This window comes from Schistocerca piceifrons, chromosome X, assembly GCF_021461385.2.
Source record: "Schistocerca piceifrons isolate TAMUIC-IGC-003096 chromosome X, iqSchPice1.1, whole genome shotgun sequence".
Taxonomy (NCBI): domain Eukaryota; kingdom Metazoa; phylum Arthropoda; class Insecta; order Orthoptera; family Acrididae; genus Schistocerca; species Schistocerca piceifrons.
The window spans coordinates 863,199,210-863,215,134 of NC_060149.1; the positions used below are offsets into that span (position 1 = coordinate 863,199,210).

At 44.8% G+C, this 15,925-nt stretch overlaps 1 protein-coding gene across 1 annotated transcript in view; it reads right to left on the reverse strand.

Moving 5' to 3' along the window:
• The window catches only part of LOC124721327 (PH-interacting protein), a 264,771-nt gene that overhangs the window by 5,247 nt on the left and 243,599 nt on the right, over nucleotides 1–15,925 (reverse strand). Inside the window, exons 25-27 of the mRNA XM_047246240.1 lie at nucleotides 13,402–13,582; nucleotides 4,688–4,880; nucleotides 1,622–1,735 (exon numbers count right to left, since the gene is read on the reverse strand). Coding sequence (XP_047102196.1) covers nucleotides 1,622–1,735; nucleotides 4,688–4,880; nucleotides 13,402–13,582 — 488 coding nt within the window. The remainder of the gene's footprint in view (nucleotides 1–1,621; nucleotides 1,736–4,687; nucleotides 4,881–13,401; nucleotides 13,583–15,925) is intronic.

Below are 15,925 nucleotides of genomic sequence, written 5' to 3' on the forward strand. Positions count from 1 at the left end.
GAGGAGGGGCGCGGGGGCGAGAGAGGAGGGGCGCGGGGGCGAGAGAGGAGGGGCGCGGGGGCGAGAGAGGAGGGGCGCGGGGGCGAGAGAGGAGGGGCGCGGGGGCGAGAGAGGAGGGGTGCGGGGGCGAGAGAGGAGGGGCGCGGGGGCGAGAGAGGAGGGGTGCGGGGGCGAGAGAGGAGGGGTGCGGGGGCGAGAGAGGAGGGGCGCGCGGGCGAGAGAGGAGGGGCGCGGGGGGGGGAGAGGAGGGGTGCATGGGGTGCAGAGGAATAGTAGGGTGTGGGTGAGAGAACAGGCAAAGGACAGGGTGGTGTGATGAGAGACAGATGGCAGGGAGAGTGGATGTGTGGCAGGGAGTGATAGTCAGGTGTGTGGGAGGGGTGATGAGAGTGGGGGATGGAAGAGGACATGTGAGGGGCAAGGGAGAACTGAGGCCAGGGGAGAGGAGAGGTGGTGTGGTGGGCAGAGGAGAGCAGCGCAGTTGGGGGGGGGGGGGGGGGGGGGAGAGTGTGAGATGTGAGTGGTATTACTTAGTAACGAATAACTATAACATCCTGTCATGTTTAAGTGCCATTTATGTTAGAAGTAGAGCTACGTCTTCAAAATTGAAATTATACAAGGGTGTTCAATAAGTAATGCAACACACTTTTTTTCTTGGCCAGTTTTGGTTGAAAAATGTGGAATTTTTTTTGGATCAGCTCGTCAGGTTTCATGAAGTTCCAAAAGGTGGCAGCACTATACAGTGTCTTCAAAATAGCATGTGTATAGGGGGTGATTTCCAAGATGAGAGCTGTCATTGAGGTTCTTCTGGTGGAAAACCAGAGCATTACAGGTATTCATAGACACTTGCAGAATGTCTATGGATACCTGGCAGTGAACAAAAGTACAGTGAGTTGTTGGTAGAAACATCTGTCATTATTACAGCAAAGTCGCGCAAAACCTGTCCGATCTCCCGAATGGTTGCCAGGAGTACACCGCTGCGACTCCTGCAATGTTGGAACATTCAAACACTTTCATCTGAGGCAATCAATAGATCACAGTTGAACACGTTGCTGCACAACTGGACGCCTCTGTTAGTAGTGCCAACACACTTGTCCACCAATTGGGGTGCTCTAAGGGGTGTGCCCACTGGGTTTTCAGCCACCTAATGGAAGACAATAATGAGCACTGCGCTGTTCTTCCTCATCCACCCACAGATCTTGCACCTTTCAGTTTCCATCTGTTTGGCCCAATGAAGGATGCACTTGGTGGGAAGCAGTGGATGGATGATAGGGAGGTTACTGATGCAGCAAGACATTGGTTCCAACATTGGCCAGTAGAGTGGTACCATGCGAGCATACAGGCCCTCCCAGTACAGTGGTGTATGGCAGTCGCATTAAGTAGAGATAATGTTGAAAAATACGGTTTTGTAGCCAAAGGAGTGAGGAATAGTATGGTTTATTGCAATCCTGAATAAAACTAAACTGCTTTCAGAAAAAAAGTGTTGCATTACTTATTTAATGCCACTTGTATCTATATGAAACATTACACGAACAGTCTCTTCTCAGGAATAAAAATGACATCATATGCATGGCTTGAACTAAGCTTTCCTGTTTCTACCATACAAGTTCAATTAATATACCTTGAGGCTTTTTATGGGCAGCTGCTTTTCTTGTTATTGGCTTTTTAACTTTTTCTTCCACTTCACTCCCTGTATCACTATCTTCACTGTCATTGTTTAGCTCCTTTGAGGTGCCTAAAACATTTAGAAGTATATACAGAAGCAGTTCACATAAAGTAATGGAATAACTTTTTATAGTACTGTAAGAACTGAATTAAATATTCTCACTAAAATGACATAGTAATTACATGCATAATATTTATGTAATCAGTCATAATTGATCAGAAGGGCAATAAACTGGTCTAACTGTACATTGGGAAATAATACCCTGCAAGAGAAGTCATCATCCAGAATTTTCTTTTAGCTGGTTATGTTATAGCAATCTAGGTCTAATGTAACATTATTATAACAGGGAGGTCAGCTGATATCATTCTCACAAATAGTCAAACATGACTCTACAAACTGTATTAAAATTATTTTTCTTCCTAACCATTTTGGCGTCATCTAAATAACAGAGGGCAGAGGACAGAGAAGGGATGGGGGTGAGAAGTTGGATGGCAGCAGGTTTAACACTGCACAAAGAAGCCCAATGGAGCATAACAGACTAAAATTTACATGGCTGCAACAACAGTGAACAGATCATGAACAGCAACCTATACTTTGAAAGTAATGTTTGGATTCCATTTCAGTTATGAATTTGTGAATTGGGCCACACCCCTCAGCTACAATGCAACTAAAGAACTAGATGTACATCTGGATGTTCTGTGAGAATCATAAAATTGTTGACAGCAATATATATCAAATATCTGACTTACTGCTTTACCTCCACATAGATCATTTTCATTCAGTTTTCTTTAGAATGATCGAAGTACGTCAAATGCTCCTACTAGTGCCTGTATTCAAGTAATGCAGTCCTATGAAATCTGTCAGCAGTCCTGCACCAGACCACTGTTAAAATGGTGTATGCCGATTTAACACTGCCATAATCAGCCAAGGGCCCAAGCAGGACTGCTGCCCTTTTTCTACATCTACGTGATTACTCTGCTATTCACAATAAAGTGCCTGGCAGAGGGTTCAATGAACCACCTTCAAGCTGTCTCTCTAACGTTCCACTCTCTAACAGGGAGAGGGAAAAACGAACACTTAAATTTTTCTGTGCGAGCCCTGATTTCTCTTATTTTATCATGATGATCATTTCTCCCTATGTAGGTGGGTGCCAACAGAATGTTTTCAGAATCGGAGGGGAAAACTGGTGATTGAAATTTCATGAGAAGATCCTGTCGCAACGAAAAATGCCTTTGTTTTAATGATTGCCACTCCCATTCATTTATCATGTCTGTGGCACTATCTTCTCTATTTCAAGATAATACAAAATGAACTGCCCTTCTTTGAACTTTTCGATGTCATCCGTCAGTCCCACCTGATGCAGATCCCACACCACACAGCAATAATCCAGAATAGGATGGACAAGGATGGTGTAAAGAGTCTCCTAAGTATTTAATTGAATATACAGCCTTCAAATTTGTGTGACTTATTGCATAATTGAAATTTAGTGGATGTCTCTCAGTACTCATGTGAATAACTTCACACTTTTCTTTGTCCAGGGTCAATTGCCACTTTTCGCACCATACAAATATTTTATGTAAGTCATTTTGCAATTGGTTTTGGTCATCTAATGACTTTACAAGATGGTAAATGACAGCATCATCTGCAAACAATCTAAGAAAGCTACTCAGATTGTCTCCTATGTCATTAATATAGATCAGGTACAATAGAGGGTCTATAACACTTCCTTGGGGAATGCTGGATATTACTTCTGTTTTACTTGATGACTTTCCATCTATTGCTACGAACTGTGACCTTTTTGACAGGAAATCACGAATCCAGTCACACAACTGAGGCAATATTCCATAAGCACGCAGTTTGGTTAGAAGATGCTTGTGAGGAATGGAGTCTAAAGCCTTTTATTCCACATATGAAACAGTGTACGGGTATTCCAAATATTGTTGGAAGTCAGATAGAAAATTGCTGTGACATGTGAATGCGAAGATCAATGTTTGGTGCAAAAACTGGCAAAATGACTCAACATGTCACGCATGTAACCAGATGGAAATATGAAATATTGTTAGATTAGAACACTGTGAAGACATTACTGGACTATCAAAACTATCAAATATTAGGTTATCTATTGGGAGAGATTTAATGGCGAAAAAATCACATAAATATAGCTGTAGGGAAGACAGATGGCACACTGACATTAACTGGAATAATAATAAATAAATCCACAATGGATGTTTTAATAACTGAAAACTCTGAATCTTTTCCATCATGACTCTGATGAATATTCCTCCAAGAACTGTTTATGCTCAATTCTTGGTCTAACTTGTTATTTGCCTGTTACATAATTTAATAAATGTTGTTGCCCAAAGTGAGGGTCACAGAAGGTGAACATTTGTCCCGGTAAACAATGGGTACCATCCAGTAGTCTGAAATATTAATACGTTGAAATAAAATGGGGGAGGGGGTGAGGGAGAGGTATCTCTCTACTTATATCCAAGTGTCATAACAATCTTCTTCTCATGCATCATTTTATAAAGGGATAGGAAAGGAGAGAAATGCTACTAAAACATTATACACCCTACTTGTTTTACAAACAGAAACATGTGTTTATTGTTGCAATTCATTATTTTCCTCTTCTTTTTTATAAGACAAATATTTATATACTTGTTGCGGATAATGGCCATAACTTACTACATACCCTCTTTCACACATGCCGCAGTGACTTGTGGAGTACTGACATAGATGTAGATGTGAATTACATCATTAACAGAATTTGTTGTAATATTAGTTACTGTGGCTTTTCAAATTTTATGAACACTCATTCTTCAATAGCAAAAGTCAATTGTCCTCTACATTAATTTAAAAACTGTCACAACAATTTTTATAGATGGAAAAGGTTACTAAACAACTGCCTTTATTAAAAAGTACAAATGAGTGTCTACCTGTAGCGTACTACTGGTACAATATCATTTAAGGAATCACAGGTTCTCAGTGTACTATATGGTTAAGAAACTACTGAATACTTACCAGCCCCATTCACAGCTTTCAAACAGTTTGTCGCTCTACGTGTTGTCACACCTGTAACTGGTCTGAGTGGTTTTATTTCCAGAGTTTCTCTTTTCTCTGACAATTCACGCCGTCTTGCTGACTTCCAGTTTAATATTATTGTTTCCATATGTACTTCAAACATTGCTGATAAACGAACAGTCATGCAGTATATCTGAAAATATGAAATGATGTAGTTCAACTAAATGAAAGCGTATTTCAACAGAAGTACGAAACTGTATTATAAGGGAGAAAATCTAAACAGTTCCAGACAACTTCAAAATCAGATGGAAAACAAGAGAGGAGCACGTACCTAAAAAATGTAAATAACAAACAGTACAGGTGCTGCGTCATCCAAACACATGTAAACAAACAAGACTGAGAACTTGGTTAGATTTTGGACAAATCCTATGCATAGGATAGGAATGTGAGAGGAGACAGCAAATGCACATGACAGTAATGTGACACTGGCACCAGTCAGCTCAATCTGGTAGCAAGAAAGGGGAATTGTGCACAGTGCCCGATGATCTGTAAGAATGGATTGGGAGGGACACACTGATTAGAGGAGGGTTACATTACAGGGAAGAAGGTGTGTATGCAGGATGAGTGAAGTTGGGGTCCTGGGGCAGTGGTGAAGGTGGGTGTGGGAGGGAGGCTAGCAGAGATTGAGACACGGGATCAAAAGATGTGTTACAAGGACAATTTCATCTACATTATTCAGAGAAGTTAGTATATGGGGGGAGATAGCAGAGGTTGTGAAGCCACTACTGAAACAGAGCATGTTGGGCTTGGCAGCATGTTGTGTCACTGCTCTCAGCCACTGAAACACACAAGAGCACTCACTCTCCAGTACAACAGCTATCCCTAATTTAATTGCTCATGTGCTCATGGCTCATGTACTAATTTGTCATATCTGTGTCATGGTTCGTGCTCTGTGTACTGGGACCTTTTTTTTTTTTTTTTTTTTTTGTGGTTTTAGGGCGCACAACTTCAATGGTCATTAGCGCCCTGACTACGTTAAGAATGCACCGCGAGGCACAAGTTTAAAACAACAACTAAAAGGGAAAACACGATAAAAGACAGACTGACAGGCATAGGATTAAAAAACAGCATCATCAAATGTCCTTAGAGAGGTTTGTCAAAGTGATAAAACGAAGAACACGAGCAGCTGCTCATGGGTCATCCGCTAAAATGGCATCTAAAGTACATGGCAGGTTAAGATCTAGACACAGTGTGTTAAAATCCGGACAGGACATTAAAATATGGCGGACCGTCAGCAATTGCCCACATGGGCAGAACGGCGCCGGCGCAGCCGTCAGCAGATGGCGATGGCTGAACCGGCAGTGTCCAATGCGTAACCGGGCCAAAACGACCTCCTCCCGCCGAGAAGGGCGGGAGGAGGACGTCCAAGCCGCGGGAAGAGGTTTCAAGGCCCGAAGCTTGTTGTCCGTAAGTGCAGCCCAATCGGCATGCCACAGCAATAAAATGCGCCGACAAATTACCCTGCTACAATCTGACGAAGGGACACAACAAGAAGCTGTCCGAGGCTGGAGGACCGCAGCCTTGGCCGCGGCATCTGCAGCTTCGTTCCCAGGGATACCGACATGGCCAGGAACCCACATAAAGCTAACTGGAGAACCGACGTCCACCAGCTGCTGAAGAGAGCGTTGGATCCGGTGCACGAAAGGGTGAACCGGATACGGATCACTGCAGCTCTGGATGGCACTCAGGGAATCGGAGCAGATGACATAAGCAGAATGTCGGTGGCGGCAGATGTAAAGAACAGCCTGGTAGAGGGCAAAGAGCTCAGCTGTGAAGACCGAACAATGGCCATGGAGCCGGTATTTGAAACTTTGTGCCCCGACAATAAAGGAACACCCAACCCCGTCATTGGTCTTAGAGCCATCTGTATAAATGAAGGTCATATTAATGAACTTCGAACGAAGTTCGATAAAACGGGAGTGGTAGACTGAACCAGGGGTAACCTCCTTCGGGAGCGAGCAGAGGTCAAGGTGGACGCGAACCTGAGCCTGGAGCCAAGGTGGCGCGTGGCTCTCGCCCACTCGAAAGGTTGCAGGGAGTGAAAAATGAAGGTGTTGAAGGAGGCGACGAAAGCGAACTCCAGGGGGTAGCAGGGCAGAGAGATACAACCCGTATTGACTGTCGAGAGAGTCATCAAAAAAGGAACGATAAGACGGGTGGTCGGGCATTGCCAGTAGCCGACAGGCATACCGACAAAGCAGTATATCGCGTCAGCATGAAGACTCTCGACGGGACTAGTATAAAACGCTCCGATCGCAAGTCGTAAACCCCGATGTTGTATGGAGTTGAGGCGGCGTAAGATGGATGGCCGTGCAGAGGAGTATACGAAGCTCCCATAATCCAGCTTGGAGCGGACGATCGACCGATATAGACGAAGCAGGACGGTTCGATCCGCTCCCCACGACATACCACTGAGAACGCGGAGGACATTTAAAGAACGGTTACAACGGGCAGCCAAATATGACACATGTGGAGACCAGCTAAGTTTCCTGTCAAATGTAAGACGTAAAAATTTTGTTGTCTCCATGATTGGGAGAGCAACGGGACCGAGTCGTAAGGACGGTGGGAGAAACTCTTTGTAGCGCCAGAAGTTAATACAGACCGTCTTCTCGGCAGAAAAACGGAAGCCATTGGCAACACTCCAGGAGTAAAGACGGTCCAGAGAACGCTGAAGACAGCGCTCCAGGACCCGTGTACACTGCGCGCTGCAATAGATGGTAAAATCGTCCACGAAAAGGGAGCCTGATACATCAGCTGGGAGGCAATCCATTATTGGATTGATCGCGATGGCGAAGAGAGCGACGCTCAAAACTGAGCCCTGTGGCACCCCATTCTCCTGGCGAAAGGTGTCTGACAGGACAGAACCCACACGTACCCTGAACTGTCGATCCATTAAAAAAGAACGAATAAAAAGAGGGAGGCGACCGCGAAGGCCCCATGTATGCATGGTGCGGAGAATGCCCGCCCTCCAACAGGTGTCGTAAGCCTTCTCCAAATCAAAGAACACAGCCGCGATCGGGCGCTTCCGCAAGACACAGCTGGTAAGCGAGATGGGTCGATAACTGGAAGGCAAGTGCTTGTCCTTCCCCGGCTTAGGAATCGGGACAACAATAGACTCGCGCCAGCATGCGGGAACATGTCCCTCAATCCAGATGCGATTGTAAGTACGAAGAAGAAAACCTTTACCCGCAGGAGAAAGGTTCTTCAGCATCTGAATATGAATAGAATCAGGCCCTGGAGCGGAGGACCGTGATCGGCCAAGTGCGTTTTCGAGTTCCCGCATGGTGAATGGGGCATTATAACTTTCACGATTCGAGGAGCGGAAGTTAGGTGGCCTAGCCTCCTCTGCCTGTTTGCGGGGGAGGAAGGCAGGGTGGTAATGGGCGGAGCTCGAAACCTCGGCGAAAAAGCGGCCGAAGGCATTGGAGACATCCTCAGAGGCCACAAGGACGTCATTCGCGACCGTCAAGCCAGAAACTGGTGAGTGGACCTTAGTGCCAGATAACCGGCGCAGGCTACCCCAGACAACAGAAGAAGGAGTAAAACTGTTGAAGGTGCTTGTGAAAGCAGCCCAGCTGGCTTTCTTGCTTTCTTTAATAATACGACGACACTGAGCACGTAATCGTTTATAATTGATACAATTCGCCACTGTAGGGTGGCGTTTAAAGGTGCGTAAAGCACGGAAAGCGTCTCTACATGCTGCAGTCCACCAGGGGACCGGTACGCGACGTGGAGAAGAAGTAGGGTGAGGGATGGAATATTCAGCAGCAGCGAGAATGACTTCCGTGAGGTGTGCGACCTGACGATCGCAGCTGGTGAAGGTTTGATCCTGAAAGGTCGCCCTGGAAGAGAAGAGCCCTCAGTCTGCCTTGGAGATGGTCCAACTAGAGGAGCACGGAGAGGGGGTATGCTGCAGGAGATGGATAACACACGGGAAGTGGTCGCTCGAATATGTATCAGAAAGTGCATACCACTCAAACCGGCGTGCAAGTTGGGGAGTACATATAGAGAGGTCTAAATGGGAATAGGTGTGAGATGTGTCCGAAAGAAAAGTAGGGGCGCCAGTATTGAGGCAGACAAGATTGAGCTGGTTGAAAAGGTCTGCTAACAGGGAGCCCCTCGGGCAGGATGCTGGAGAGCCCCAAAGGGGATGGTGGGCATTGAAGTCTCCAGTTAACAAAAATGGTGCAGGTAGCTGAGCAATAAGTTGCATCATGTCTGCCCTGGTAACGGCAGATGACGATGGAGTGTAAACGGTACAAATGGAAAATGTAAAAGTGGGGAGAGTAATGCGGATGGCAACTGCCTGCAGGCCGGTGTTCAACGTGATGGGATCGTAGTAAATATCATCCCGGACCAGCAACATAACCCCTCCATGAGCCGGGATACCTACCACAGGGGGTAGGTCAAAACGCACAGAGGTGTAGTGTGCCAAGGCAATTTGATCGCATGGGCGTAGCTTCGTTTCCTGGAGGGCTACGACGAGCGGACGGTGCAAGCGGAGCAGCAACTTCAAGTCCTCTCGGTTGGAGCGAATGCTGCGAATATTCCAGTGAATAAGTGCCATCATAAGAAGAAAAGGAAGATGAAGGAAGGGGTCACCTCGAAGGCCGCTGAGGGCCTGGCTTCGAGCGAGCACTGCCGCCGCTATCAGTAGGCGGACAGTCATCGTCCATTGGGTCTATAGGTTCATCGGCCATCTTGGGAAGATGGCCGGGAGGGGGAGCTTCCTCCGCCGGTGAACGGCCAGATGTTCGGCTACCAGCGGTGCGGCCAGGCGAAACGGATGACGGCCTGGGGCGGCAACCGCTGGGTGGCACAGGAGAAGAAATGCGCCGTGGCGCAGAAGGAGAACTGTGCTTCCTATGAGCCTTCTTGGAAGGACGTTTGGTGGAAGTACTGGTCGAAGGCTGGGAGGTCGAGGTACGTAGGAAGTCTGGACGGGACGGTTCCTTCTTGAAGGCCCGTGCATCAGACTTCTGGGTCTTCGTCTTGGCAGAAGCTGATGAAGGTGCTTGTGTCTGAGGGGTGACGGGAGGAAGAGGAGACGTTGACCGGGCGATCTTAGCACTGGCCGAACAGACGACCGTGGTGCTGAAGGTCAGATCGCATGTCTGGGTTGCCACCTCCCTGGTAGTCTGAGGAGAGGCGAGGACAGTACTGTATTTCCCCGCTGGGAGCAGCGTGGGCTTCCTACTAGCCAATAGCTTGCGAGCAGCCGAGGTGGACACTTTCTCTTTGACCCGAATTTCTTGGATACAGCGTTCTTCCTTATAGACAGGACAGTCGCGGGAGGATGCGGCATGGTCACCCTGACGGTTCACACAACGAGGAGATGGAGGTGGACAGTCACCCTCATGGGCATCCCTGCCACAAGTGACACATTTAGCCGCATTGGAACAAGACTGTCGAGTGTGATTGAAACGCTGACACTGGTAGCAGCGCGTAGGTGTCGGGACATAGGGGCGAACAGAAATAACCTCGTAGCCCGCCTTGATGCGCGATGGCAGCTTAACACTATCGAAGGTCAAGAAAAGTGTCCGGGTCGGTACAAGGTCATTGTTGACCTTTTTCATGACCCTATGGACAGACGTCACGCCCTGCTCAGCGAGGAATGATTGAATCTCCTCGTCAGTCAATCCGTCGAGGGAGCTAGTATAGACCACACCACGAGACGAATTCAAAGTTCGGTGAGCCTCCACCCGCACAGGGAACGTGTACAGGAGAGTGGCCCGAAGCAGTTTTTGCGCCTGAAAGGCGCTCTCAGTTTCTAGTAATAAGGTACCGTTACGCAACCTGGTACAAGATTTGACAGATCCGGCTATGGCATCTACACCCTTCTGGATAACGAAAGGGTTGACAGAGGAAAAATCCTTTCCGTCCTCAGATCGAGAAACGACGAGGAACTGTGGGGCAGGCGGTAGTACTTTTGTCACTGGTGGCTGGTCACGTTTCCGTTTTTGGGCAGAAGTCGAGACAGATGGAGTGAAATCCATTGCGGAGGAATCCCCCATGATTGCCAGCGTCTCCGATGGCGCGCTCCTTCCTTGTGGGGACCCTCTCAGAGGGCACTCCCGCCTTAGGTGAATGTTTACACCTCAGGTCACACCTCCCGAGAAACAGACGGAGGGACCAATCGGCATGGTCAGAAGGGATCAGCTCAGGCAATCGCCCCTCCCCGGGCCTGGCCTTTACCAGGGGGTATGCGCGTGCCTTACATGTCTACCCAGGGCGGGGAATTACGCGTTACCCCGTCACCGGCTATGCGTGCGAACGCGTGGGTCGGCCTTCAGGCACGCACAGGGAGGAAGGAAGAAGAGGAAAAAGAAGAGAGAGAGGGAGAGAGGGAGAGAGAGGACAGACTGTCTCAAACGCCGAGGCGGAGACCAGAGAAGGCAAGGAGAAGAAGGCAATGAGAAGGCAAGGAGAAGAAGGCAATGAGAAGAAGGCAATGAGAAGGCAAGGAGAAGAAGGCAAGGAGAAGGCAAGGAGAAGAAGACAATGAAAAAGCAAGGAGAAGAAGACAAGGGAAAGAGTAAGGAAGACAGTGAGGTGGAAAAGAGCAAAGAAAGGAACCAACCAAAGGAAGGAAGAAACGAGAAGTGAAAAAGCAAAATGACCGCAAATAGAGGTCGTGGAACCATCCGTCTCCGGACGCAGGTGCTAACGACCCCCTTGAGGGGGTGGGACTCCTTTTAGTCGCCTCTTACGACAGGCAGGAATACCTCGGGCCTATTCTAATCCCCGGACCCACAGAGGGGGTGTACTGGGACGTCAGATCACGTGACCAGAATCGCAGGGTAGGCAGGATAGAAATCACTTTCCGACTTGTTCGACACTTTTTTTCTGGTTTCGTTACAAAGGAATTTGACCTAGATATGTGTCAACTGAAAGAATCGATTACCATATACTGCCGTCACATGACACAAAGTAGGACCAGGGTAAAACTGAAAAAAATCAGAAACTCATTCGGACATATATGTGATTTCAGGGTTTCTCGCTGTATTTCAGCTATGAAATCTTCACAGTTTATCAGCCGAGTGGCGTCATCTTCTAGTCGCAATGTTTCAATGGATTGCGTATCCATAATCTTCGCCTGAAAATGATGGATATGCAGTCCATTGAAACATTGTGACTAGAAGACGACGTCATTCGGACATGTTAAGAATTACATAAAAATGGATTTTAATTTGCAGAATGTTTTATGTTTATTCATTAAAAGTAGACATTTTCTTAAAGTGTGATCCATTAAAAGTGGGGAAGAATAACATTGTTCTTATGGGAGTTTCTCCCGGACCAACGGAAACAACCATAAAAAATGGGATTTCCTTAAAAAGTGAGTTTGTTAAATTGAGGCGTTGCTGTAGTTGACTTGGTGCCTTCTGAACATCAATGTATTTTCAGTTTTTTAAAACTTTTTAACGTTTTTAAACTGTCTCTGAAAACATCTTTGGCTACCTTTGTAACGCCACTGGCATCGCAGTCCTGTGTCGACAACTGTGATCGCCGCATGATCACATAACAATCATAGTCACATTCCAAGATTTGAATTTTCAAATGAAATTAAAATATTGCATTGCTAAATGAAAATGAGACATTGTTATCCCCTAGATTTATGAACCCACTGAGATTGTAGAGTTCATCTGTGGTGAATTCTGTCAGGGAGGGAGAACAAGATGTACAAGTTGCCCCTAGACCCTGAATGCAAGTAATTTATATTATTTAAATTTTACAAAGCGTCCATATATTTTGTCTGTCACCTTGCAGCTGATGCAACAAAAATCAATTTGTTCACATCAGAAAAGGCCGCAATGTCGTCAGCAAAGCTGCCTTGCTGATCGAATCACGTCGCGAGATCACCTGACTTTTAAGACTGAGGGCACTCAAAACCACAGCTGAAAAACATCTCTTGCTCATGTTCTGAGCTGCAGCCTACAGCAGACAGTTCCTTCACCTCTGAATTTTCCCTTCTCCTTTGGGATGGGTCTGGGACCACTGGAGTTGTCATCTCTCATCCACTGGCAAACCTCGCCAGGTAAACCCTATGAGTAAATAAACTGATACGGTTTCTTTTTCTAAACCTGAGTACCATATATTAATTACAAGCCCACACCATTTTTCAATCCTGATTACACCTCTGAGGGGTGCTCAGTCCTTCTGCCTCCCCCTCTAATTTTACCCTCATCTTTTGCACATTTCCTGTTATTGTCTTCTTCTTACCTCCAGAAGTAGTTTTGCGCATTTATTTGTAATTCTTCTTCATTTTTGTAATAAACACGTGGCAAAATGATAAACTTTGTATGAGAATACGGTTAACTTCACATTACAGTATATGTGCACCAATAACTGATAAAGCAGGGCAGATTACAGATTGGGGCAACATCAACACACTTTGTCTACGATAGAACCACATGTGATAAAAGTAATACAGTGTTTGTGCAAGCCTTAGGATTGAGGGAAACTTTATTATAATTGTGAGTTATTTTGCATCAGACCATTCACAAATTCCATTCTATATTACATATAAGAGACATATTATAACTGTGTGAAGAACATAACTATTAATAATAAATTCATGTACTATATACGAGAATATATGGTTGTTCATGTTTCTGCTAAAGCAAGTTGGTGATTTGGTAGAAATTCATACCTACCCTTGATTTATTATTAGTGTTGTAATTCTTGGAGTTAGAGAAAATGAGTCTCACATCTTTGGCAAATTCAAGAGGACTTTGGTAGTTTCCACCCAAAAGATCCTCTTTCACAGTTCTTAGATCCATAGGTGTATCAATGACTTGATAATAATCTGGATGCTCCAAAGCATCCACAGGTTCCCTAAACACATAAAACAATAAAATCAGTAACGAATGTAAGCAACCTGTCAGCAGGAAACGAACTAATGCAAGTTAGTTGCCTGGTTTAAAAGACTGTCATGAACAGTCCTGCATTCATGAGAGAACTAATTGTTAAGTATGGAATACTGTAGTTGCTTTTCTAAGTCATTTTTTTTAACTAACAATCTGAGTCTGATATAAATGTGTATTTGTACGTTTAGTATAGTGATATTAGTAACAAATATGTGACACACAACTGCTCTCTTTTATAATAATTATATCTCAACTGTGTCGGCCTGATAAGTGAAGTAATTTTAAATGTAAATTCCAAAGGCCACAAATTACAATCACATCTGTAGTTTGTAATGAGTTTTTGTGTTTCCTCATGTACAGTGACATCATACAACTGTCCACACTTGGACACTGAAGTGGTTTTATCTGCTAAGTGTCAATATCTCTCAGGCCTGATGCTGCAGAATACTGTAGATGTTACAGCAACACAGGAGACCCACACCAAAGGAAGGACAATACAAATAATTACAGAAAGGGATGAATATATGAATATGTTCTGATTGGGCTGTAAATGATTAACAATATGGCATTGCAACATGCCAGGTTCCATCTCATTGATTGCAAAATAACTTATCAAGACAGGGCAGCAAATGTTTTATTTTGACTGTAGAGACTGGCCACACCACTGCTGGAAATATTTACAAACCTCTGCAACTCAGCTGGCCAAACCTCTAAGATCCTTTAGTTGCCCAGTTGTGTATGTTGGTGATTTTAACATCTATAGTCATGTTTGGGGAGACCAGAAAGAAGACAATGATGGAAGTATTACAAATGAATGGATGGATGGATATGTACACTCTCCAGCTTGTACACAATGCTAAAGATACAGATACATTCCCATCTGGTAGACGGCTAATGCATTATTCTCCTGATTTGTGCATCATTTCTAAATCTGGAAACAACAATATGGCACAATGAAAGGTAACACAGCCAGAATAGGCCAACCATAATTAATTATGGTACTAAAATTCCACTGCACACCCCTGTCCCTCAGCCTCGATGTAATTCTCACTTGTGAATTGGGAACCATCTCAGGAAGGTCTTGATAATACAGTTCAGTGGATTCCCCGGATTCCATTCAATTATCAACAAGTTTTGTGTGCAATTAAAGTTAATGCCAGGAAATACATTCACCGTTCGTTTCGGAAGTAGAAAATCCCCAGATGGTCTCAAGGACTTAATGAGTTATATGCAAAATGTAAATATTCTCAAAATGACACAACAGTCGATGACCTCTTGAGAGCCCACAATTAGAACAGAAGAGACAAATGACATAAAACAACAGTAGGACTGGACTTAATATATTCTAATCAGAAATCTTGGAATCTCATAAGAAAACATGACATAGATCCAAAGTTGTCAAGCACAGTCACACATCTGAATGTCAATTCTGTTGCATCTACACTAATGAAGATTATGAAAACTACAATAAACAAGGCACACACACAAACCATGAAAAACACACTGTACATAAAGAAGTCCCATATAAAACCACATCCAGACAATTCACATGAATTTTGCATCCAGGAACTTCATGTAGCCTTGAATATGCTTAAGGTAAATAAAGCTGTTGGCTCTGATGGTGTATATCTAGTTTATTAAACCCAGTGAACTTAAAAAAAAAATTGGCTCATTAAATTTTTTAATGGGCTTATGAGAATTGGAAAATTACCAAAGCTTTTCAAACAGGCTAAGATAATTGTGATCCTGAAGCCATGCAAAAGCAGAAGCGATGATTCTTACTACTGACTGGTGTCACTACTCAGCACGACGTGTAAGATAATGGAAAGGCTTATTCTGAGTTGTTTTCAAGAGGTCAATGATCAACTCATTCCCATCAAACAAGGTGGCTTTAGAAAACATCAGAGCTCTTGTGACCAGGTGTTAACATTGATAACTCTAATAGAAGCTGGATTTCATTGAGCTCTCAGATTGGTGGCAGTTGTTATGGATCTTACAGCAATTTAAGACATTATGTGGAGGGAATCAACGATGTCGAAGTTTATTGAAATCCTCCCAACATTGGTGTTTCCAATGTATAGCATGTTCTCTGACAGGAACTTTCAGGTATTCCTGAATGGACAAGCTAGCAGATGGAGGACTCTTAAATAATGGCCTACTTGAGGGATCACTTCTGGCCCCATTCAGTTTAACCTGTATGTCCATGGCATGCCAGACGCAGACTCTATGAAAATCCAGTATGCAGACACCTAGCATTGGAATTCCACAGTCAAGATCTTACACACTATGAGAATATGCTGACAAGTGCTCT